This window comes from Theropithecus gelada, chromosome 1, assembly GCF_003255815.1.
Source record: "Theropithecus gelada isolate Dixy chromosome 1, Tgel_1.0, whole genome shotgun sequence".
NCBI classification, from domain to species: Eukaryota; Metazoa; Chordata; class Mammalia; order Primates; family Cercopithecidae; genus Theropithecus; species Theropithecus gelada.
In genome coordinates this window covers 63,609,851-63,633,074 of record NC_037668.1, presented here as the reverse complement: position 1 = coordinate 63,633,074, position 23,224 = coordinate 63,609,851, and the positions used below count along the sequence as shown (strand labels likewise).

The following is a 23,224-nucleotide window of genomic DNA, read 5'->3' as shown; positions in this document are numbered from 1 at the left end:
TTGCAAATCATATATCTAATAAGGGACTTTTATCTAGAACACATAATGAACTTCTATAACTCAATAACAAAAAGACAAATAACCCAATTTTAAAATGGGCAGCCAGGCACAGTGGCTTATGCCTGTAATTCCAGCACTTTGGGAGGGTGAGGCGGTTGAATCATCTGAGGTCAGAGGTTCGAGACCAGCCTGGCCAATACAGTGAAACCCCATCTCTACTAAAAACTACAAAACTTAGCCAGGCATGGTGGTGTTCACCTGTAGTCTCTGCTACTTGGGAGGCTGAGGCAGGAGAATTGCTTGAACCTGGGAGGTGGAGGTTGCAGTGAGCTGAGATTCTGCCACTGCACTCCAGCCTGGGCAATAGAGTAAGACTCTGTCTCAAAAAAAAAAATTAGCAAAGGACCTAAACAGACATTTCTCCAAAGAAAATATACAAATGGCCAATAAGTGTAGGAAAAAATGCTCAATATCAGTCATTAGGAAAATGCAAGTCAAAACGACAATGAGATACAACTTCACATCCACTAGGATGGCTATAATTTTTAAAAAGACAAATAATAACAAATATTGGTGAGAATGTGGGAAAACTTATCTTCACACACTGCTAGTCGGAACGTAAAATGGTGCAGACACTTTCTTCTTCTTTGTTTTTTTTTTTTCTTTTTAATAGAAATGGTGTCTCACTACATTGCTCAGGCTGGTCTCAAATTCCTGGGCTCAAGTGATCCTTTTGCCTCAGCCTCCCAAAGTGTTGGGATTACAGGCGTGAGTCACCATGTCTGGCTGGTGCAGCCACTTTGGAAAAGAGTCTGGCAGTTTCTCAAAAGGTTAAACATAGAGTTATCATATGATATCACTCTTAGGTATATATCCAAAATAAATGAAAATGTATGTCCACACAAAATCCTGCATATGACTGTTTATCGCAGCATTATTTGTAGTAGCCAAAAACGGCAACAACCCAAATGTTCATCAAATGATGGATAAACAAAATGTATTATATCCATACAATGGAATATTACTCAGCAACAAAAAGGAACAAAGTACAATTATGCATCACTTAACAATGGGGATATGTTCTGGGAAATGCATTATCATTTTGTTGTGTGAACACCATAGAGTGTGCTTACACATACCTAGACAGTAGAGCCTACTATACAACTAAGCTATATGGCATGGCTTATTACTCCTGGGCTACAAACCTGTACAGCACATTACTATACTGAATACTGTAGGCAACTGCAACACAGTGGTATTTGTGTATCTAAACATAAAAAGGTACAATAAAAATACGATATTATAATCTTATGGGACCACCATCAAATATGTGGTCTGTAATTGAAACGTTATGCAGTGCCTGAATATACTGATACATGCTACAACATGAATGAACCTTGAAATCATTATGCAAAAAGAAGCCAGTCACAAAAGGCCACATGGTATATGATTCCATTTATAAGAACTATCCGGAAGGACGCAGTGGCTCACACCTGTAATCCTAGCACTTTGGGAGGCCAAGGTAGGTGGATCATTTGAAGTCACAAGTTTGAGCCCAGGCGGGTCAACATGGTGAAATCCCGCCTCTACTAAAAATACAAAAATTAACCAGGCTTGGTGGCAAGTGTCTGCAGTCCCAGCTACTCAGGAGGCTGAGGCAGGAGAACTGCTTGAACTCAGGAGGTGGAGGTTGCAGTGAGCCGTGATCGAGCCACTGCATTGTAGCCTAGGTGACAGAGCGAGACTCTGTCTTGAAAGAAGAAAAGAAAAGAAAAGAAAAGAAAAGAAAAGAAAAGAAAGAAAGAAAGGAGGGAGGGAGGGAGGGAAAGAAAGAAGGAAGGAAGGAAGGAAGGAAAAGAAAAAGAAAGAGAGAAAGAAAGAAAGAAAAGAAAGGAAGGAAGGAAGGAAAGAGAAAGAAAGAAAGGAAGGAAGGAAAGGAAAGAAAGGAAAGAAAGGAAAGAAAAGAAAGAAAAAGAAAAAGAAAAGAAAGAAAGGAAAGAAGGAAACAAAGAAAGAAAGATCCAGAACAGGCAAATCTACAGAGAAAGAAAGTAGATTAGTGGTTGGCAAGGACTGTGGGGAGGGAGTAATGGGCAGTGACTGCTAATGAGTATGGGGTTTCTTTTTGAGAGGATGAAATGTTCTAAAATTAGATTGAAGTAATGCCTGTACATCCTCTCTGGAAATATACTAAAAACCACTGAGGTGTACATTTTAAATGGGTGAATTATGGCATGTAAATTATACATCCATCAAGTTATTTAAAAGGAAATATGCCCCCTCTTGGCATAGTATCCAACTATAACACTATAAAAATGACATTCCTAACAGCAGAAAAGGAGTTTCTTTAAACACATTGCTGCTCTGAGATTTCCATTTGAAAAGCCAAAATTGGATCAATATAGATTTACTTTTTTCTTTCTAAAATTCAATCATCTGCCTGGGTGCAGGGGCTCACGCCTATAATCCCAGCACTTTGAAAGGCCAAGGTGGGTGGATGTCTTGAGCCCATCAGTTTGAGACCAGCCTGGGCAACATGGCAAAACTCTGTGTCTACAAAAAGTAGAAAAATTAGCCAGGCATGCTCCTGGTCTCAGCTACCTAGGAGGCTGAGGTGGGAGGATTGCTTGAGCCCGGGGAGGTCAAGGCTGCAGTGAACTGTGATCGTGCCACTACACTCCAGCCTGGGTGACAGAGCGGGACCTTGTTCCAAAATAAATAAATAAAATAAAACTCAATCATCAATATTAAACATTATATCAATAAGAAATATGCAGAAATATTTAGCATGTTATTAATCATCATAGAATATTAACAGTAACAGTACTAAAAATGATGTTGAATTTGTAAAAGAAAGCTGAGCCAAAAAAATGCAACCATGGCCGGGTACAGTGGCTCATGCCTGTGATCCCAGCATTTTGGGAGGCCGAGGCGGGTGGATCACCTGAGGTCAGGAGTTTGAGACCAGCCTGATCAACATGGCGAAACCCCGTCTCTATTAAAAATACAAACACTAGGCTGGGCATGGTGGCTCATGCCTGTAACCCCAGTGCTTTGGGAGGCCGAGGCGGGTGGATCACGAGGTCAGGAGATCAAGACCATCCTGGCTAACACGATGAAACCCCGTCTCTACCAAAAATACAAAAAAATTAGCTGGGCGTGGTGGCGGGCGCCTGTAGTCCCAGCTACTTGGGAGGCCAAGGCAGGAGACTGGTGTGAACCCGAGAGGTGGAGCTTGCAGTGAACCGAGATGGTGCCGCTGAACTCCAGTCTGGGTGACAGAGAGAGACTTCGTCTCAAAACAAACAAACAAACAAACAAAAAAACCACTAGCTGGGCACAGGCGCCTGTAATCCCAACTACTCAGGAGGCTGAGGCAGGAGAATCACTTGAACCTGGGAGGCGGAGGTTGCAGTGAGCTGAGAACACGCCATTGCACTCCAGCCTGGGCGACAGAGTGAGACTCTGTTTAAAAATAAATAAATAAAATAAAAATGCAATCACAATCTACTACTATTTTAAGATTCCTTCAAATTTTTATTCATGTTTTAAAATAATGTAGTTATAATCATGCTGTATATATAATTTTTAACATGTAGCTATTCCATTATTTAATGGTTTTGAATAAATACATATACTATCTATTCAAGGTATATTTAGAGGTTGGACAAACTAGCATAAAGTCTCAAGTTACAGAATTTATACTCTGGGTCATAATGTTTCTAAAAATACGGAAACCATTCACCTATTAGAAACTAGTAACATCTGAAATATACTTAACATACATACTCTTTTACCAAAAGCTTACTTTCTTTTTTTTTTTTTTTGAGACGGAGTCTCGCTGTGTCGCCCAGGCTGGAGTGCAGTGGCCGGATCTCAGCTCACTGCAAGCTCCGCCTCCCGGGTTTACGCCATTCTCCTGCCTCAGCCTCCCGAGTAGCCGGGACTACAGGCGCCTGCCACCTCGCCCGGCTAGTTTTTCGTATTTTTTAGTAGAGACGGGGTTTCACCGTGTTAGCCAGGATGGTCTCGAACTCCTGACCTCGTGATCCGCCCGTCTCGGCCTCCCAAAGTGCTGGGATTACAGGCTTGAGCCACCGCGCCCGGCCAAAAGCTTACTTTCAATCAAAATCATTTAATAGGGGGAAAAGAAGGAAGGAAAGAATCTCCTTCCCCTACTTGTCCCCCAACACAAAACGGAGTGAGGAAAGGACAAAAAAAGCAATGGACAGAAAATCTAAAGAATAAATTTGTAGAAAGGTTGACCCACAAAATGATTCACCAGCATTTCCTGGATATTGTGCCTAAGAGGACTCCAACTAAAGGGGCAATTGTTTGGCTATGTCTTTCTACTATGATGATTAATGCCTTAGTGCCAAATATTTGTTCATGTGGCATGTGGACAAGAAAAACTTCATGCATGTTAATTTAAGTATTAAAAAATTTAAGTCACTAAGAAGAGAATAACTATGACTTTATAGAAGGCAACAATATAACTTTTTTTTTTTTTTTTTTGAGACGGAATCTTACTCTGTCGCCAGGCTAGAGTGCAGTGGCATGATGTCGGCTCACTGCAACCTCTGCCTCCCGGGTTCAAGAGATTCTCTTGCTTCAGTCTCCCGAGTAGCTGCCTGTAATCCCAGCATTTTGGGAGCATCACTCGAGCTCAGGAGTTCAAAACCAGCCTGGGCAACATAGGGAGACTTCGTCTCCTGTAAATAAAAAATTTTTAAAATGATCTTGGTGTGGTGGTGCCTGTAGTCACAGCTAGGAGGCTTAAGTGGAAGGATCACTTGAGTCCAGGAGGTTGAGAACGCAGTGCGCTATGACTGTGCCACTGCGCTTCAGAGCCTGGGAGACAGATTGAGACCCTGACTTTTTAAAAAAAGAAAACAATTTAATATTTTGGATAAGTTAAATTAGACATAACTGAACCACTGCATTCTGTCCCTTAACTGTTTTGCTAATATTGAAAAGGAATTGTTAAGTTCTATCTAGTCCCTTCTAATGCCTAGAATTCCAGTTGTTGAAGCATAGGAACTGAGCCACCACACCAGTTTCAGAAGACCACCAAGTTTTAACTGACTAGTCATGCAGTAATACTGTAAAAACTGAAGACAAAAGCAAGTCAGCTGAAGAAAATGGAATAAGTTTTGTAGATGTTGACATTAAATCAAAGCAATATTATTAACAAAGTATAAGGCTGATTTATGCCATTTTTAGAATCCCAAACAAGTCCTACAGTTCCTATAAAAACTTGGGCCGGGTGCGGTGGCTCACGCCTGTAATCCCAGCACGCTGGGAGGCCGAGGCGGGTGGATCACCTGAGGTCGGGAGTTTGAGACCAGCCTGACCAACATGGAGAAACCCTGTCTCTACTAATAACACAAAATTAGCTGGGCATGGTGGCACATGCCTATAATTCCAGTTACTCAGGAGGCTGAGGAAGGAGAATCACTTAAACCCAGGAGGCAGAGGTTGCAGTGAGCAGAGATTGTGCCATTGCACTCCAGCCTAGGCAACGACAGCAAAACTCCATCTAAAAAAAAAATAAATGAAAATACTACTACTACTAAAAAAAAAAACTCGGCCGGGCGTGGTGGCTCAAGCCTGTAATCCCAGCACTTTGGGAGGCCGAGGCGGGTGGATCATGAGGTCAGAAGATCGAGACCATCCTGGCTAACACGGTGAAACCCTGTCTCTACTAAAAAATACAAAGAAAAAACTAGCCGGGCTCGGTGGCGGGTGCCTGTAGTCCCAGCTACTCGGGAGGCTGCGGCAGGAGAATGGCGTGAACCCCGGAGGCGGAGCTTGCAGTGAGCTGAGATCGCGCCACTGCACTCCAGCCTGGACGACAGAGCGAGACTCCGTCTCAAAAAACAAAACAAAACAGAAAAACAAACAATAACAACAAAAAAACTCAAAAACATGATAAAATGATTAAAATTTTAATGAGAAAAATTTAAAAACTTCCCATAGGCCGGGCGCGGTGGCTCAAGCCTGTAATCCCAGCACTTTGGGAGGCCGAGATGGGCGGATCACGAGGTCAGGAGATCGAGACCATCCTGGCTAACACAGTGAAACCCCGTCTCTACTAAGAAATACAAAAAATAGCCGGGCGAGGTGGCGGGCGCCTGTAGTCCCAGCTACTCAGGAGGCTGAGGCCGGAGAATGGCGTGAACCCGGGAGGCGGAGCTTGCAGTGAGCTGAGATCCGGCCACTGCACTCCAGCCTGGGCTACAGAGCGAGACTCCGTCTCAAAAAAAAAAAAAAAAAAACAAAAAAAAACAAAAAACTTCCCACTTGGAGACATTTAAATTACAAATCTAAATTACTGGGACCGGCAAAAAAATGTAAGATAAAGCAACCTAAAGACGGAATGTAATTAAGGGATGTCAAAAGAATCGTTAAAACCAGAATGTACCACACCAATTTATGATATCTATTTTTCTCACAAACTTAATACATTGAGCACATACATATGAAATTCTATGCTATACAACTTTACATACACATATATAATACACAAATTCTCCTTTACCCACCCCTCCACCAAAAAAAAACCCCAAAAATGTTAGGCAGGAGAAAGAATAAATTTAATAAACAATTCTGCTCCGGCAGGGCACAGTGGCTCACACCTGTAATCCCAGCACTTTGGGAGGCTGAGGAGGGCGGATCACAAGGTCAGGAGTTCAGGACCAGCCTGGCCAACATAGTGAAACCCATCTCCACTAAAAGTACAAAAAATCAGCTGGTCGTGGTGGCAGGCGCCTGTAATCCCAGCTACTCGGGAGGCTGAGGCAGGAGAACTGCTTGAACCTGGGAGGCGGAAGCTGCAGTGAGCAGAGATCGCGCCACTGCACTCCAGGCTGGGGAACGGCGCGAGACTCCATCTCAAAAAAAAAAATTCTATTCCTTTTACTTAATATTTTTACCACAACATCATTTCCTTGTAACTCATCTGGCATACTAAAAAAACTTGAATTGACCTTCCTCAAGCTCCAGATCTTTACTTAGATTAACTAATGCCTTTTTATTTTTATTTATTTTTTAGATACATGGTCTCACTATGTTGCCCCGGCTGGAGTGCAGTGGCTATTCACAGGCACAAATACAACACACTGCAATCTTAACTGCTGGGCTTAAGTAATCCTCCCGCCTCAGCCTTCAGAGTAGCTGGGACTACAGGCCCATGGCCCAGCTTAATAAATGCCTTTTTAAAATGTAAATATCTACCAGAAGGGTCAGCATTACCCTTCACTCAAATCTACACATTAATGACCCAGTTTTGAGAAAAAAGAAAAAGGGAATCTCCATGAGAGTACAGCATGAGTCAGTTAAGTCCCCATAAGTGGATGACGGCTCACAGAAAGATATAAAAGACAGTGAAGGGAGACCAAGACCAAGACTAGCCTAAGATCCTAGGAGATAAGAGTAGGGCACTGAAAAACCCATGTTCCAGTATAACAGCCCTCTAGAACATCCAGTTTTCTTTCCTGTCCCCTATCATCACACTCATGCCATTTTATAAGCATTTCATTCACTTTACTGAGTATTATGTGCCAATCACTGAGCTGACATGGGGTGACAAAGATGATAAAAAACACTACTTTTCATGAAGGGGTTATACTGCGGAAAGGGAGAAAAATAACCACAATGCACTAAAAACGCCATAATGGAAGCATACACCAAGTACTACTAGGTCACAGAAGAGTAGGGCACTACTCTTTTGACTTGCGTTGTTCACTTTAGGAACATTCGCGTGTCAATCTGAAGTTTAGGAAAGAGGTAGAGGCAAGGGCAAGATTAGGAGTCATCTATCTATTCACAGATAGTATCTTAAAGTAGTATCTGATAACATGTTAAAATAAAAACCAACAACACCTATAGGAATGTTGTAATTAACATGTAATGCAGAGAATCTTCCCCTTAAGCCTGGTTCACACTCAATACACCTGGTTCTTCTCAACCATTATGCTTTTGTTATTGCTATCCTTCCTTCAAAAATAAATAAATAAACAAATAAAAAAATAAATAAAATTATATGTATGTTATTTTTACTACAGCTAACCAAAATTTTACCAATTGTTTTAGATTAACTTCTCCTTTTACAAAATACTTCCTAGTGACTACCAAGTCAGGATTCTGGAATTCTGATTTCACCTTTCCTACTTGAAACGTGTGTTCTTGACTAAATCCCTTAACCTTTCTGGATTTCAGCTATAAATAAAAAGGGTATTGGATTAGTTAACTTCTTAAGAGGTTCCTTCCAACTGTAATACTCTAGGAGTCTTCCTGACCTCACAAAGAACTCTGCATTACATGTTAATTACAACATTCCTATAGGTATTGTTGTTTTTTAACATGTTACCACAAAGTCTTTTAGTGCTCATTCATTTTCAGGTATAGCAGAAATATTAACAATTAGGATGACAAGCCCAAGAAAAAGACCTTCATATTTCTTAGGTATCTTATCTCCTCTACCAAATTACAAATTTCTTGAGAGAAACAACATTCTTTTTCTTAAATGTCTTAAATGAAGACTCTTAATAACATTTATTGAATAAGAAAAGGTTGGGATCATAGAAACCAAAATGCTAAACTGAATATCACATTGTTTTTTTTAAATGTGCTGTCTTTCCTTTTAAAAACAAAATCCAAACAGACATAGTATATACCCAATCATAAATTCCTCTTATATTTCCTGTATTACCTAAACCACATCCAGTAATATAAATGGCATTTTGGGGAGGCGAGAGGAAGCTTACTGAAAGCAGGCTGATAAATCTTTATATACCATCTGTACTTATTCCTATATAATAGTAAGAAACAGTCGGGAATTGGGAAAGGAGAAAAGAAAACATGAAACCACTATTTCTAGTCCCCACTGCTATCATCACCACCATCATCTTAAAGGGAACATTATGAAAGTGGTGCATAAGGTAGGTGAGGAGAAAAAAGCAAGCACGGACATATTACCTAACAGCAAGGAAAATGATGTGCTCATGATGTGCAGCCTGATTTCAGGAGCATGTAAAAATAACTTGGATCTTTTCTATTATCACAGGGAAAATGTGAGCTCATGTTATAATAAAATAATTTCAAAGATTTTTTCCCCACTATCACACCTCTCAAGTACAATCAATTTTAAAACAAATTACCAGATGTTCTTGGTCAAACTGTTACACACTGTAATTGTTATTCAGATACACAAGATAAACATGGATAATTACTAAGGAAAAAAACAGCAAAAGATCTTTGCAGTTTCATGATTCTTACCTGTTCACTCTCCTAGGACACTTGTCTGGTTTAATATCTACCTCATAGAGGTAGACATCAATCTTTGGGATTTCAACTTGAAAACAGTTAGCCAGAAGTTTAATGGGTTTGCCCATGGTGCCATAGCCAGGTCTTCTGGGCACCATGAGTAGGGGCTGGGCCCCAGCGGGTCCTGCCAGGGGAAGGGGAAAAACAAGAGTCACAGTTATAAGCTGTATTCCAAAGCCTTGTCAACCAGAGTATATTAGAATTTTAAGTACAGCTGATAATGGCTAAAACTTAGTTCTGCAAGATGACATCATTCCTAACACTTCAACTTCTATCACCCCAGATTTCCTCTCTTCATTAAAAATAAACACACAGAAAACTGTATGCCTCTGAAAAACTGTTCTGCAAAGGGCACAAACCAAGGTGACCATGAGCAAGCACAAGTCAGACCTAAAGAGTGTGAGACCAACAGCAAAGTAAAGTTAAAGAAAGTAGAAGAAAGGGCAGGGCATGGTGGCTCATGCCTGGAATTCTAGCGCTTTGGGAGGCCAAGGTAGAAGGATCACTTGAGCCCAGGTGTTTGAGGCTACAGTGAGCTCATTTGGTGGAGATGAAACATCATTTCCACCAAAAAAATACAAAAAAAAATTACCTAGGTGTGGTTGTGCGAACCTGTAGCCACCAGCTACTTGGGAGGCTGAGGCAGGAGAATCACTTGAACTCGGGAGGTGGAGGCTGCAGTGAGCTGAGATCACACCACTGCACTCCAGCCTGGGCAACAGGGCGAGACTCCCTCTCAAAAAAAAAAAAAAAAAACCCCGTCACAGAATGACAAACACTATATGATTTATATGATTCCACTTACATGAGGTACCTAGAGTAGTCAATTTCATAAAAAACAGGAAGTAGATGTGTGGTTGCCGGGAGCTGAGACATGAGCAAACAGGGCATTGTTAAATGGATATAGTTTCAGTTTTACAAAATGAAAAGAGTTGTGGAGATTGGTTGCACAACACTGTGAATGTACAGAACACTAGTGACTGTACACAAAAATAGTTAAGATGGTAAATTTAATGGTATGTATATTTTACATTTTTTATCAAAAAATTTTAAAGAAAACCTAAGTGATATCCAGCATTAAATTTTTGAAGCTCAAAATACAGCTTTGTTAATCAAAATTCAAACAATAAATTAATAAATGACTATTATCTGAATAAACTAAAAATTACATTTAAAAAAATCTTAAAAGTACTCCAAATAAATTAAATCCACAATTTAAAATACTTCCACACACATACAAAAAGATTCCAGATCCAGATGGCTTCACTAGAGAATTATACCAAACATTTAAGGAAAAAAATAACACCAATATTATACAAACATTTCCAGAGAACAGAAAAAAAGTAAACATACCTCAATACAATTTATGATGCCAGAAAAATTCTGGTACTAAAACCTGACAAACACACTATAAAAAAGGAAAATCATAAGCTAATCTAATTTATGAATATACATGCAAAAATCCTAACAAAATGTTAAATTAAATCCAACAATATATCAAAAGAATGAGTTTGTATCAGGAATAAAAAATTGCTCTAACTTTTTATTCAGTATAGACAAAAATAGACTAAAATGCTGCCTGAATCATTTGTTTTTAAATTTTGCTTTGTGTTTTTAAAAAAAATCTCTTCAGAGGGCATAATCTTTCCTATCCTAGCCTGAGGTAAGTAATACTGTACAAATTCTGTACTAGCCCTTAGTACTGGCTCTGCCAATTATCTAATCATTTGACCATCACCAAATACTCTCCCTGAATTTGTTTCCTGATCTAAAAAATGAAAATACTTGACCTGCCTCCTTCTTATGAAACTTGTCAAGATCAAATTAGAAAAAGCACAAATTCTAAAATTTATCAAGTTCTGACTATGTCTCGGGCAATGTGCTAAATGCTTTTATTTTCCACCATGCCCGGCTAAGTTTTTGTATTTCTGACAGAGATAGGGTTTCACCACGTTGCCCAGGATGGTTTTGAACTCCTGAGAACAAGTGATCTGCCCACCTCAGCCTCCCAAAATGCTGGAATTACAGGCATGAGCCACCACGCCTGGCCTGCTAAATGCGTTTACATGCATTATCTCACTTAATCTTCATACCAACCCTATAAAGGAAGGAATCATTTTACAGACGAGGAAAACTGAAAAAATTTGCCTAAAATTTTTATAGCTAATAAGAAGAATTGGGATTGTAACCTGCCATGCTGGACTCTCTGTTCTGTTCCATTAGTCATTTCTTTCACCAATACCACACTATCTTGATTACAGCAGCTTTAGAGTAAGCCTTGAAGTTAGATAGTGTCAGCTCTCTGAGTTCTGAGTGAAAAAGTGTTATGATCTGATTTTAAAATGTTTTTTAAGTATCATTCCTGCTGTATGAAAAATTATATGTAAGGGTACAAGCAGGGAGACCAGTCAGCAGGCTATGTGGCTGTCTAGGTGAAAGATAATGTTGGCTAGGATTACAGTAGTACAGTTAGGGGAGTAATATGGATGTGGAAAACATTCAGAAGGTAGGCCTGACAGGAATTGTTAAATGGACTAGATATGGGGTATGAGGGAAAACATTCTCAGGGATTTCTGGTCTGTACAACTGAAAGAACAGAAGAGTCATTTACTGAGATAGGAAAGACTCAGTGATAGTAGCAAGTTTAGAGAGGAAACCAAGAGGATTTTAAGGACATGCTAAATTTGAGGTGTCTACAAGTAGATGAATAGTAATCAGTTAGATGAGTGTGGAGTTCAGGGGAGAGGTCCAGGCTGGAGGTGTAAATGTGGGTGTCCTCAGCATATAAATGTTATTTAAAACCACTGGATTAGAGATCAGACTCTAACATGGATACAGAATACTAACCCCTAGGATACTTCCAATATTTAGAAATTAGGGAAATGAAAACAGCAAAGGAACTGGAAAAGTAACAGCCAACAAGGTTAGAGAAGGACCTGGAGAGAGTGGTATCCTGAAAATCAAACGGGGAAAATTGTGTTTCAAGAAGAAAATGTCATTAGATGTGGATGAAATAAAATGAAGATTTGGGAACTACTGGGTTTAGCTAAGTCTTTGTTGACCTTGATAAAAACAATTCCAGTGAAGTGCTTGGGACAAAAAACCAACTGTAGTAAGTTCAAAAAGAACAGCCTGAATTTGATCAAGCCCTTGGATCCACTAGCAGTTTATAGGAAATTCAAAGGATTATGTTAAATTACATTGTAAAGATGGAACTAGCAAAATCCAGATTGTGAAAAATTCTAAAAGGACAAACAACCCATACATTGCAGAGGAGAAAAACAAGGAGAGAAAACTTGCCGATTAAGATACTTAAAAGACATATCGATCAATCACAATGTGTAGAAGTTACTTGGATTTTGAATCAAAAAATTTTTTTAGGCCGGGCGTGGTGGCTCATGCCTGTAATCCCTGCACTTTGGGAGGCTGACGCGGGTGGATCACCTGAGGTCAGGAGTTCAAGACCAGCCTTGCCAACATGGTGAAACCCCGTCTCTACTAAAAATACAAAACTTAGCTGCGTGTCATGGCGCATGCCTGTAATCCCAGCTACTCAGGAGGCTGAGGCAGAAGAATCGCTTGAACCTGGGAGGAGAAGGTTGTAGTGAGTCAAAATCATGCCACTGAACTCTAGCCTGGGCAACAGAGGGAGACTCCATCTCAAAAAAAAAAAAAAAAAAAATTTTTTTTAAAGGCAAACAGTTTAAAAAATAATATGTGAGACAAGTAAAAATTTGAACAATGATTAGAACATTTTATGAGTGATTATTCTCATTTTGCTGTGATAACGGTACTGTATATTTTAAGAGTCCATAACTTTCATAGTTGCTACTAAATATGAATAAAATCATATTATGTCTAGAATATACTTCAAAAATATAAAGGAGGGAAAAATAGAAGAGATGTGATTGGACATGGGTTGATGACTGGGTTTGGGTGGTGGGTACAATAGAGTTTATTATACAGTTCTGCCTATTTGTATACATCCTAAAATCTCTATAGTAAAATATCATTAAAAAAAAAGAGAGAAATGGCCATTTCCTTTGCATGTGTCATCTCTTTTCACTATCCTATTTTACAGATAAGAAAATTAAGGTTAAGGAAGATTAAATGCACTGCCCAAAGTAGCAGTTAACTTTTTCTGATAGACTTTATTTTTTAGAGAGGTTTTAGGTTCACAGCAAAATTGAACAGAAGGTAGAAATTACCCGTATGTCCCAGGCCTCCTGCCCCCACACAGGCACAGACTTCCCACTATCAATATCCTCTACAAGAGGAGTACATTTGTACTCAAACCTACACCGACACATCATTAATAAATTTCAGTTAATTTAAGAGCCAGAATCTGTCTCTAAAACCCATGCTTTTCACACTATATCACACTGTCAATTTTTCCTCCACTGTCATTATTTTACCTTGTGTTTTTTAAATAATTTGGCACAAAGGGAAATTCTGTTGCATAATAAGCAATGAACAGAACTCTATAGATACTAATCAAGTTTAGTATCCAGAAGATATTTTAATGTAAATTAGCAGATGAAACAATTCTGTCAATATAATGAATTATACTTCCAATGAAGCATATTTTAGTTATTTAACAAATACACGTACTGCCCACTAGAGTTGAAAATATAGCTACACAGAAATATAAAGCACTATGTGGACTTGCTCTCTATATCAAACTTTTCTTTCAGCAGCTATTGTATGTACTGGATAATAACTAACCAAACTAAATTTCAAACACAAAACCATACATTTTCAAAGCATGTGTCCATGTTGTTCACTCTTCTAGTAATCCAATATGTATCAATTGGAAAGTCTAAAGCTAAACAATAGCCTACAGCAAATGTGACTGATGAAAAACAAGCAGTGAATAAATCAAAATCAACTATAACATATACTATAGCCAATTACCAAATTATAGCTATTCACTGGGAATGTTTTCTTTAATATTCATGGAATACCTATTTCAACAATTCTACTTCTAAGAATTTATCCAAAAGCAAGCACTGGACCAGTATACAAAGACATATGTACTAGAATACTTACAAAGTTTTAGTCATAATAACAACAAACTGGAAAAAATCTAAACCACTATCAATGAGACTGATCAATATACAGATAAAATTAAATGCTATGTACTCAGTATAAATAATTATACTGTTATACAGATGTAAGTAATGATATGGGAAAGATGACGCATTACTAAGTGGAAAAAGTAGGTTAAAAACAATTCGTATGATAAACAGACAGACAGATGGATCTCTGGGAAGATATATAAGAAAGAGTTAACTATGGTTTTATCTGGAGGATAGGATCATATTTTCATCTTCTATTTGAGACATTCTTATTTTGTTTGTTTTTTAAAGTAATAAACATGTGGTTATTATTTTATAATCAGAAAAAAAAAATGCATTTTTGGGCCGGGCGCGGTGGCTCACGCTTGTAATCCCAGCACTCTGGGAGGCCAAGGAGGGTGGATCACCTGAGGTCAGATCTGGTTCAAGACCAGCCTGACTAACATGGTGAAACCCCATCTCCACTAAAAATACAAAAATTAGCTGGACGTGGTGGTGGGCACCTGTAATCCCAGCTACTAGGGAGGCTGAGGCAGGAGAATCGCTTGAGCCCCGGAGGCGGAGGTTGCAGTGAGCCGAGATCATGCCACTGCACTCCAGCCTGGGTGACAGAGCAAGACTCCGTCTCAGAAAAAAAAAAAAAGAATACATTTTTGTTTTGGAAAAAGAAATATACTCTGTTGATCTCAAAATATAACTTAATGAATTCTCTCTGATTTTATACGTGTTAAGTCTGCAAAGCTAAGCAGTAAACAGCATGGAACTTCAGGAACCTCCTACCTGCTAATTCCACTTTTTCATTCAATGAATCTGTCCAAACATACTGCACTTATTACTAGGCTCACTACTCACTTATAGAACATTCAGCCAGTTGAAGGTTAAGCTTATCAGATGGCAGCAGGGAAACAATTTATTTCTTTTTTTGAGACGGAATCTCACAATCTCACACTGTCGCCCAGGCTGGAGTGCAGTGGCGCGATCTCGGCTCACCGCAACCTCCGCCTCCCAGGTTCAAGCACTTCTCCTGTCTCAGTCTCCCAAGTAGCTGGGATTACAGGTGCATGCCACCATGCCCGGCTAATTTTTGTATTTTTAGTAGAGACAAGGTTTCACATTGTTGGTTAGGCTCCTGGTCTCGAACTCCTGACCTCGTGATCTGCCTGCTTCGGCCTCCCAAAGTGCTGGGATTACAGGTGTCAGCCACTGCACTCGGCTGGGAAACAATTTTTTTTTGAGATGGAGTTTCACTCTTGTTGCCCAGGCTGGAGTGCAATGCTGCAACCTCAGCTCACTGCAATGTCTGCCTCCTGAGTTCAAAGGATTCTCCTGCCTCAGCCTCCTGAGTAGCTGGGATTACAGATGCCTGCCACCATGCCCAGCTAATTTTTTGTATTTTTAGTAGAGACGAGGTTTCAACATTTTGGTCAGACTGGTCTCGAACTCCTGACCTCAGCTGATCCACCCGCCTCAGCCTCCCAAAGCGCTGAGATTATAGGAGTGAGAAACAATTTTTAAAAGGCATTTCCTCCCTTGAAAATAAAAGGGGACATTTCCCTTGTTACTAGCAAGAACCCATTTTGCAATCTATTCTTTCACCATTTTTAAAGTTCACAGAAATACTATGTCTCTCTCATATTGTTAGAAGATTCAGAAATCAGTTAAAATTACCAAGTATTAGTAATGACTCAAAAGTAGTATTATGTAAGCCTACAACTGAGAACATATTCTCGTAAAATTTCTTCCACAAATGAAAAACCTAAAAATATAGGTGGGCATAGTGCCTCACTCCTGTAATCCCAGCATTCTGGGAGGCTGAGGCAGGAGGATCTCTTGAGCCTAGGAGTTCACGACCAGCCTGTGCAACATAGTAAGACCCCGTCTCTACAAAAAACATTTTTTTAATCTAAAAATATCTCACATCAAAAGACTGTAGATACCACGTTCTGATTTCCCAAGAACTTGACAATTTGGAAATGATGTATAAAATAACTGGCTGACGTAAAACAAGGAATTCTAGGCCAGGTGCAGTGGCTCATGCCTGTAATCCCAGCACTTTGGGAGGCCGAGGCGAGTGGATTACCTGAGGTCAGGAGTTCGAGACCAGCCTGGCCAACACGGTGAACTCCCGTCTCTATTAAAAATACTAAGCCGAGATCCTGCCATTGCACTCTAGCCTGGGCGACAAGAGCAAAACTCTGTCTCAAAAAAACAAAAAACAAAAAACAAAGAATTCTTCATTTCCTTAAACTGACATTTCAGACTAATGCATACAATTTTTTATTGTAACCAAACCACAAAATGCCCACATTTTAATGTATAAGAGAATGCATCAGTTGTGTGACAAGGTTTTGCTGAATCTCAATAGTTTTGTTTTTTTTTTTTTTTTTTTTAAGCAGTGGCTAGCCAAAGAAAGTCATTAATATTAACACAGATAATGGCAGAAAACCACAGAAACTCCAAATACAGAAAGGCTGTTCATGTATCCTAACAGCATAACCATTATGGCTGAAAAACCACACAATATTCTTTCTCACATCTGTTTTGTTAATGAGCCAAGAATGAGGGTCTATTCAGTATCCAAGACAACTGAATTAGAAGGTAGGAATGTCTGGTAAATGCTGTTCATCTCAACAGTCTGAGAATAAACAGGTCTGGAAAGGATACTGATCTTAAATAATCTTTTTAGTTTTACCTTCCTGAAAACAGAATTATCACTTTGGTATTTTTTTCCCTACCCATTAGCAAAAACAAAAACTTATAAATTACTTTTTAAGATTCTACCTCTAATTACTGTAAGATAATATGTTTTGATAGATTAATATTTTAATTCATCTTTCAGGTAGACCCTCAAGTATTTTAAGAATATAGAAACCAGTGTGAAACTAGATGGCTATATTATAAAGCAAAATGGTATTCAACTAGAATCCATCAGCTTAGACAATTTGGCAAGAATTCTACTCTGAGCCAGGGTTTTTCCATATACAACAGAGAATTCTTCCAGGAAATGTCCCCTTTACAGGGCCCCAGGCCTCTTTGCATACTGTCAGGCCAGGCAGTAACTAAAAAACGCAATGTTCCCATTGGAAGATATAAACTAACATAAATTAATTCTAAATTACCAACTTATTATATACATTTCTCCAAAAAAGCAAAATGAGGTAGCATCTAGATATCTTTTCATTCATTCTAATGGCTTTCCTAAATAACTTAATTCCTTAATTTTTAAAAAACTAAACAGATTAGTTTAGAATTTGGTTTAAAAATGTAAAGAATGGTTATATGAGGCTGACAGAATCATGGGTAATTTTTAAAATGTCTTCATGTTAACTCAATTACATTTGAAGGTTATCTATGTTTTCTCCCTTAAGTCTTTGTTTAGAAGAAAAAAAAGTTATTTTATGTCTCATTTTCTGTTTTTCCTCGGAGTCTCTTTCAATGACAGAGAAGAAAAATTCTAAACCAAATATCAAAACAATCTTGCACATTTTTATAAGTCCCACTGCCAGTCAAGTTCAATAAATATATATTTTTTAAGTCATAATGGTCACTCCAGGGCAGCACAAGCCAAAATTTAAGTGACAACCCAGTAGAAAAACCTTTATCATTTTCAAAATTCATGCCCACAGACAGAGCAGTAATTTGATTTTTTTTCTCCAAGGCAAAGAACTACAAGTGAGAAAATTTATATAATGACAAAAACATTTCCCAAAGTTATTAAAGAAGATTGTTTTCTGGGAGGCCGAGGCAGGCAGATCACCTGAGGTCAGGAGTTCAAGACCAGCCTGGTCAACATGGCGAAACCCCGTCTCTACTAAAAATACAAAAAATTAGCCGGGCACGGTGGTGTGCACCTGTAATCCCAGCTACTCGGGAGGATGTGACAGGAGAATCACTTGAACCCAGGAGGCAGAGGTTGCAGTGAGCTGATATTACGTCACTGCACTCCAGCCTGGGCGACAGAGCGAGCGAGACTCCATCTCAAAAAAAATAAATAAATAAAAAGAAGATTGTTTTAAATAGTAAATTTGGACCCTGATGGCATTATATATTTTAGTAGGTATTTTTAACCCATAATTTTTATCTACATCATTCATATCCCAATCTTGAATTAATTCTAGCTTCCCATATAGCCAACTTTTATTCCTTTGGAACTTGGTTCCAAGTAACTTTTTAAAAACTTTTATTATTAAATAAGCACAGAACTCTAAAACAACTATTTTCAGACAGGAATTTAAAAGTACAAACAAGAAACAGTCTATTCACTTTTGCAAGACTGTATAAAACTTCCACCAAACATCAATTTGCATGTCATTAATTTAAGGTAAAAGTAAATGTTTTTCTTCCATTATAAAGTGTGGTTCCTCTGTCCTAAACGCTAGTCTAACATTATCTGAAAACACAGACTAGAATAGTATGGACCTAAAAAATGAGTACTCAGGAGAAGTAATATTATCAAGCATCTCTGCCGCTCCCTATTTCCATCTTATTTAGAACTGAAACACAACCTATACTCTTAGTTCAGCAGTAATTAGACCACAGAAAATGGTGTTTCATCAGATGTTCTCCTAACTAGTCACAGACACAGACGTTAAACTGTTGATTAATTTTTAACTAATTGAGCCTTTTCTTGTTAAATCAAAGTTCTGATGGTACTAAATCAGTAGACTGCACAAGATATCCTTAAAAAGCATTCAAAATATTTCATATGAAAGAACGAATACTAACTTATATGGTATTTGTATTCGAGGTTCCCTAATGTAAATAAATTTAACAGTTTTCTATGTATCCACCGAACAACTAGAATTTAAAATATCCTATCACAAGATGATTCCTGAGAATCTCCACACAAAAGAAAAACTTATGATAGAACTGGAGAGCCAAGATTCAATATTGACTCAATAGACTTTTTGAGAACATTTATACTAAAATTTTAAAATCAAAATATATGTCAAATTATGATTTTTTTTTTTTTTTTTTTTTTTTTTTTTTTTGAGACAGGGTCTTGCTCTGTCACCTAGGCTGGAGTGCAGTGGCGCGATCATAGCTCACTGCAATCTCTGCCTCCTGGGCTCAATCCATTCTGCCTCAGCCTCTCAAGTAGCTGGGACTACAGGCATGTGCCACAATTCTCGGCTAATTTTTCTGCTTTTTGGAGAGGCAAGTCTCACTATGTTACCTAGGCTGGTCTCCAACTGCTGGGCTCAAGGGATCATCCTTCCTCAGCCTCCCAAAGTACAGGCATGAACCACCACGTCCAGCCTAAATTATGGATTTAAAATTTAGTTGCACAGCTATGCTTTCAACTTTACACTAAGCATACCAATTATATATAAGTCTCAGGAATAATGAAAATTTTGTTTTTGATAACGTCAATCTTGAGCCAAAGTATAGCTTATCTTCATTAGGCTACCTTCAATCACGTATAAACTGTACTGAAGAAAAAACTTTACTTTTCAAGAGACCCAAGCATACAGTTGATAATCTAACTACACACTTGCCCAAATGTGAAGACAGCTAAATGGGTATCTATTTCAGCAACGGGACACCCAAAAAAGAAGAGGTAAAATGTATTTTCTGAGCCTTACTTGGCTAGTTGTACCAGTTGACTAGGTGGTTTGATGTTAACAAATGTTTTCTAAGACAACGTCCATATATATGGGCACAATATCATATGAAAAACCCTAAGGAGATAAAGCAAAAACTTTAAAACTTTTTTGAAATATCTTTAAAAGTTTTAGGATGATTAATAAAGGGTCTGACTTTCATGATTTGTTTTCCAGACTTGACAACAGGACAGTTATGTACAAAGATCACCTATGGTCCCAAATAATCACATTTCCTGTTCAGTAAAACAGCAGTATGGTAATTTTTAAAAAAGGGCAGGACAGTTTCAGAAATACACAAATCAAAACTGAATAAGAATCTAAATCTTTTCACAATCCAGACAGACTTTCTGTTTTTAAGACGATATGGGGCAAGGCGAAACAATGGAGCATGAAAAAGAGATATAGTAGAAATTGATTAGAGAAACTTCCATGTAACAAAATTTGTTTAAAAAATTTTTAACTCTCCCCATCTCACCTCCCCAGTTTGAGTGCTTTTTTGCATCCATTTGACACTTAATACTCAATCTATTCAACAAAGTTCTTAGCTATCATTATGTCACTGGTTTCTTTTACGTAAGTTTTTCTTATATCAAATTGGCAAAAAGAGATATGGAATTCAGGAACTTGTAACACCATTAGTAACAAGACAGTCCCGCAAATATTTTGAAAATTAATTTACGAACTTGTGATCGTCTGAAGCATACTTTCAAATTTAAAATGCCAAGCATGATCACTTGTTAGGCAAACCGTTATGCAACACCTTTCTGTCCCTGAATTAATTACTTTAGAACCATAAAGAGTACTTTTCCTTTTTTAAGGACAAGTACTAACCATGTTGCAATTTTCTCTTACGACTGCAAAACTGCTTTCTTCCCCGCGAAGATAAAGCAGTTTTCTTAAATTCCAAATTTCCAGGAATATGACAACTACTTCTCTAGGGAATAGAGAATGAAACAAAAAATGCTGTCAGCAATTTTAAGATCCACCTCCTCGTATAAGCAGTGATCCAGGCTGCTATGACATTTCCAAGCTCCTCAGAAACTATCTACCATGCTGCCACAAACAACAGAAAAGAACTTGAGGGTGGGAGCAATGCCGTGTTGAATTTAACATTGCACCAACACCTCCTTCGAACTTAATTTGAAGTTATCCGTTATCTCAGTGTATCTTCACAACTACCCTAAGAGGTAGGTAAGGGAGCTGGCTGGCTGCCCAGCCTCTACGGAGCACACAAACTGGCTAAAGGACAAGAACTCCAACTAGACAATGGCAAACCATTCTAAAGTCTAGAAAAAGGGTACTCCAGCAAAGAGTAATACCGCTTAGATAACCCCAAACTTAAATCCTCCAAGCGTTTCCCCGCCTCGCAGTTTCGCCGACTCAGGGGCCCCCGGGGAACTGCGGCTGGGCTGCGCGGAGATCGCAGGGGAGCAGGGCGAGGGGCGGGAGACCAGGGGATGCCCGCCCGACGCTCACCTCGCGCACCTGGGCCGGGCGGGAGGAGCAGGGAGACTCAGAGGACAGTAGCTTGGTGACATCCCCTACCTGGCCCAGAGACTCTGACTCACCTGCGGAGCCGATTTCCATTCATGGAGCTGGGGGGAGTGCTTCGAGGGAGAACGGAGCCCGCCACTGGGGGCAAGGAGGCGGCCCGGGGGGCGACGCCGCGCGACGGACACTCTCACTCGGCCCCGAGGCGGGGGCGGCGACGGCTTCCCCTGAGCAACCGCACTCCGAAAGCTCTGGGCCGGAAGAGTCGCGGACGGAAAACGGCACGGGACTAGGCGAGAGGAAGGGGAGACGTGAGGCGCGGACACAGGGGAGTCCCGTCCGGAAGTTGCATCGCCCGCAGCCGCCGACGCTCCCACCGCTCCTCCACGACTGCGGGCCACCGCCGCCGACCTGCCCGGGGCCGCCCCGGAAGCCCGCCGGCGTCAGTTCCGCTGCCTGGCTTGCCCGGCGTCCTCGCCTCGCCTCTGGGCCCCGAGCCGTGCCGGAGCGACGTCGGGGCGGGAGCGGCCGGCGCGGAGGACGCCGGGGAAGCGTCCGGGAGCCGGGCCACATGCGGCGGGCTCGGCCGTCCCCCGCGGGGCAGTGCCGGCTGGAGACAACCCGAAGGGGCAGGACTCCTCATGCCGCACGAGTGGGGGCGGTGCCTGTCTGCGGCGACGTCGCGGCTGGCGGCGGGGCTTACCTGAGGAGTAGCCTACCTGGAGCTGGCAGGTGAAGGACCCAAGCCTGCCGCAGAGGCCCCGAGCCGAGACCGCTGGGGTAGGGCAACCCTCCTTCCTGAGCCCCCGCCACGCCCAGTCCGAGCCGCCCCACGCGCCGCCTCCTCACAGGCGGTCAAGTGACCACCGCAATTGACCTAACTCCTAGACTGCTTTAACGACCATTTTTAGGATTAAAAAAAATGTATTATAGTTTGGAAAAGATGACTAACGAACAGGACACTACACAAACAGATCGAGTAATTTCCATGTTTAAAACTCTTTAATAGCGCCTCGTCACACTTCGAAAACCTAAACTCCTTTCCAGGGTGAAAACGCACGGCGTAAACGGGCCCCGCCTGTGCTACAGCTGTACTGCTCGGCTTCCAATTCCCCCAACGGGCCAAGCGCTGCTTTTTTCTGACTTGGGGCTTCTCTGCTTTTGGTTCCCTTGGCCAGGAACCCTCTCTCTCCTCTCCACCCTCCCTTTACTCCCCACCCTACAGTTTCTTTTTACGTCTCAACGGAAGACATCTGAGACGCCTTTTCCGGACCACCCATGGTGGGGCACCTGTTAGTCTACTACAGTATTGCCTTGGTAGCCCTTTGCCCAGTCTGTTATTTACTACTTGTGTGCCCCCCACCCCACTTGAATGTCAGGCAAATAGTAGGTCCCTAATAAATATTTGTTGCCTTAATGAAACATGATACTATTTTATTCAGGCTGAGGAATGATTCATAATTTCTCCCCATGTCCTTATGCTTCAGTAATACGGTTTAGTTTTTGTTTTTTTTTTTTTAATCAAAATAATTTTTTAAAGAGGAAAAGGAGAAAGAATATCCTATCTTCAGTTCCCCTCACTGTGGGACTTTGGATCAGTCACTTGATCTCTTTGGGCTTCAATTTTCTTATCTGAAAAATTGAGAGAACAGTATGTACCTTACACAGTTGTAAGGTTAGGGAATGTACATAAAGCACCGAGGAAACCCTCCCCAAATTTTA

General features: G+C 40.2%; 1 protein-coding gene across 2 annotated transcripts in view; it reads right to left on the bottom strand.

The window, feature by feature from the left end:
* Window positions 1–21,940, bottom strand: part of AGO3 (argonaute 3, RISC catalytic component) — a 125,143-nt gene extending 103,203 nt beyond the window's left edge. The window contains exons 1-2 of one of the 2 annotated variants that reach the window (XM_025383325.1): window positions 21,580–21,940; window positions 9,280–9,451 (exon numbers count right to left, since the gene is read on the bottom strand). In XM_025383325.1, coding sequence (XP_025239110.1) covers window positions 9,280–9,451; window positions 21,580–21,598 — 191 coding nt within the window. In that variant the 5' untranslated portion in view covers window positions 21,599–21,940. The remainder of the gene's footprint in view (window positions 1–9,279; window positions 9,452–21,579) is intronic. The other variant, XM_025383331.1, reaches the window with a different exon arrangement.
* Between the last annotated feature and the right edge of the window lie 1,284 nt (window positions 21,941–23,224).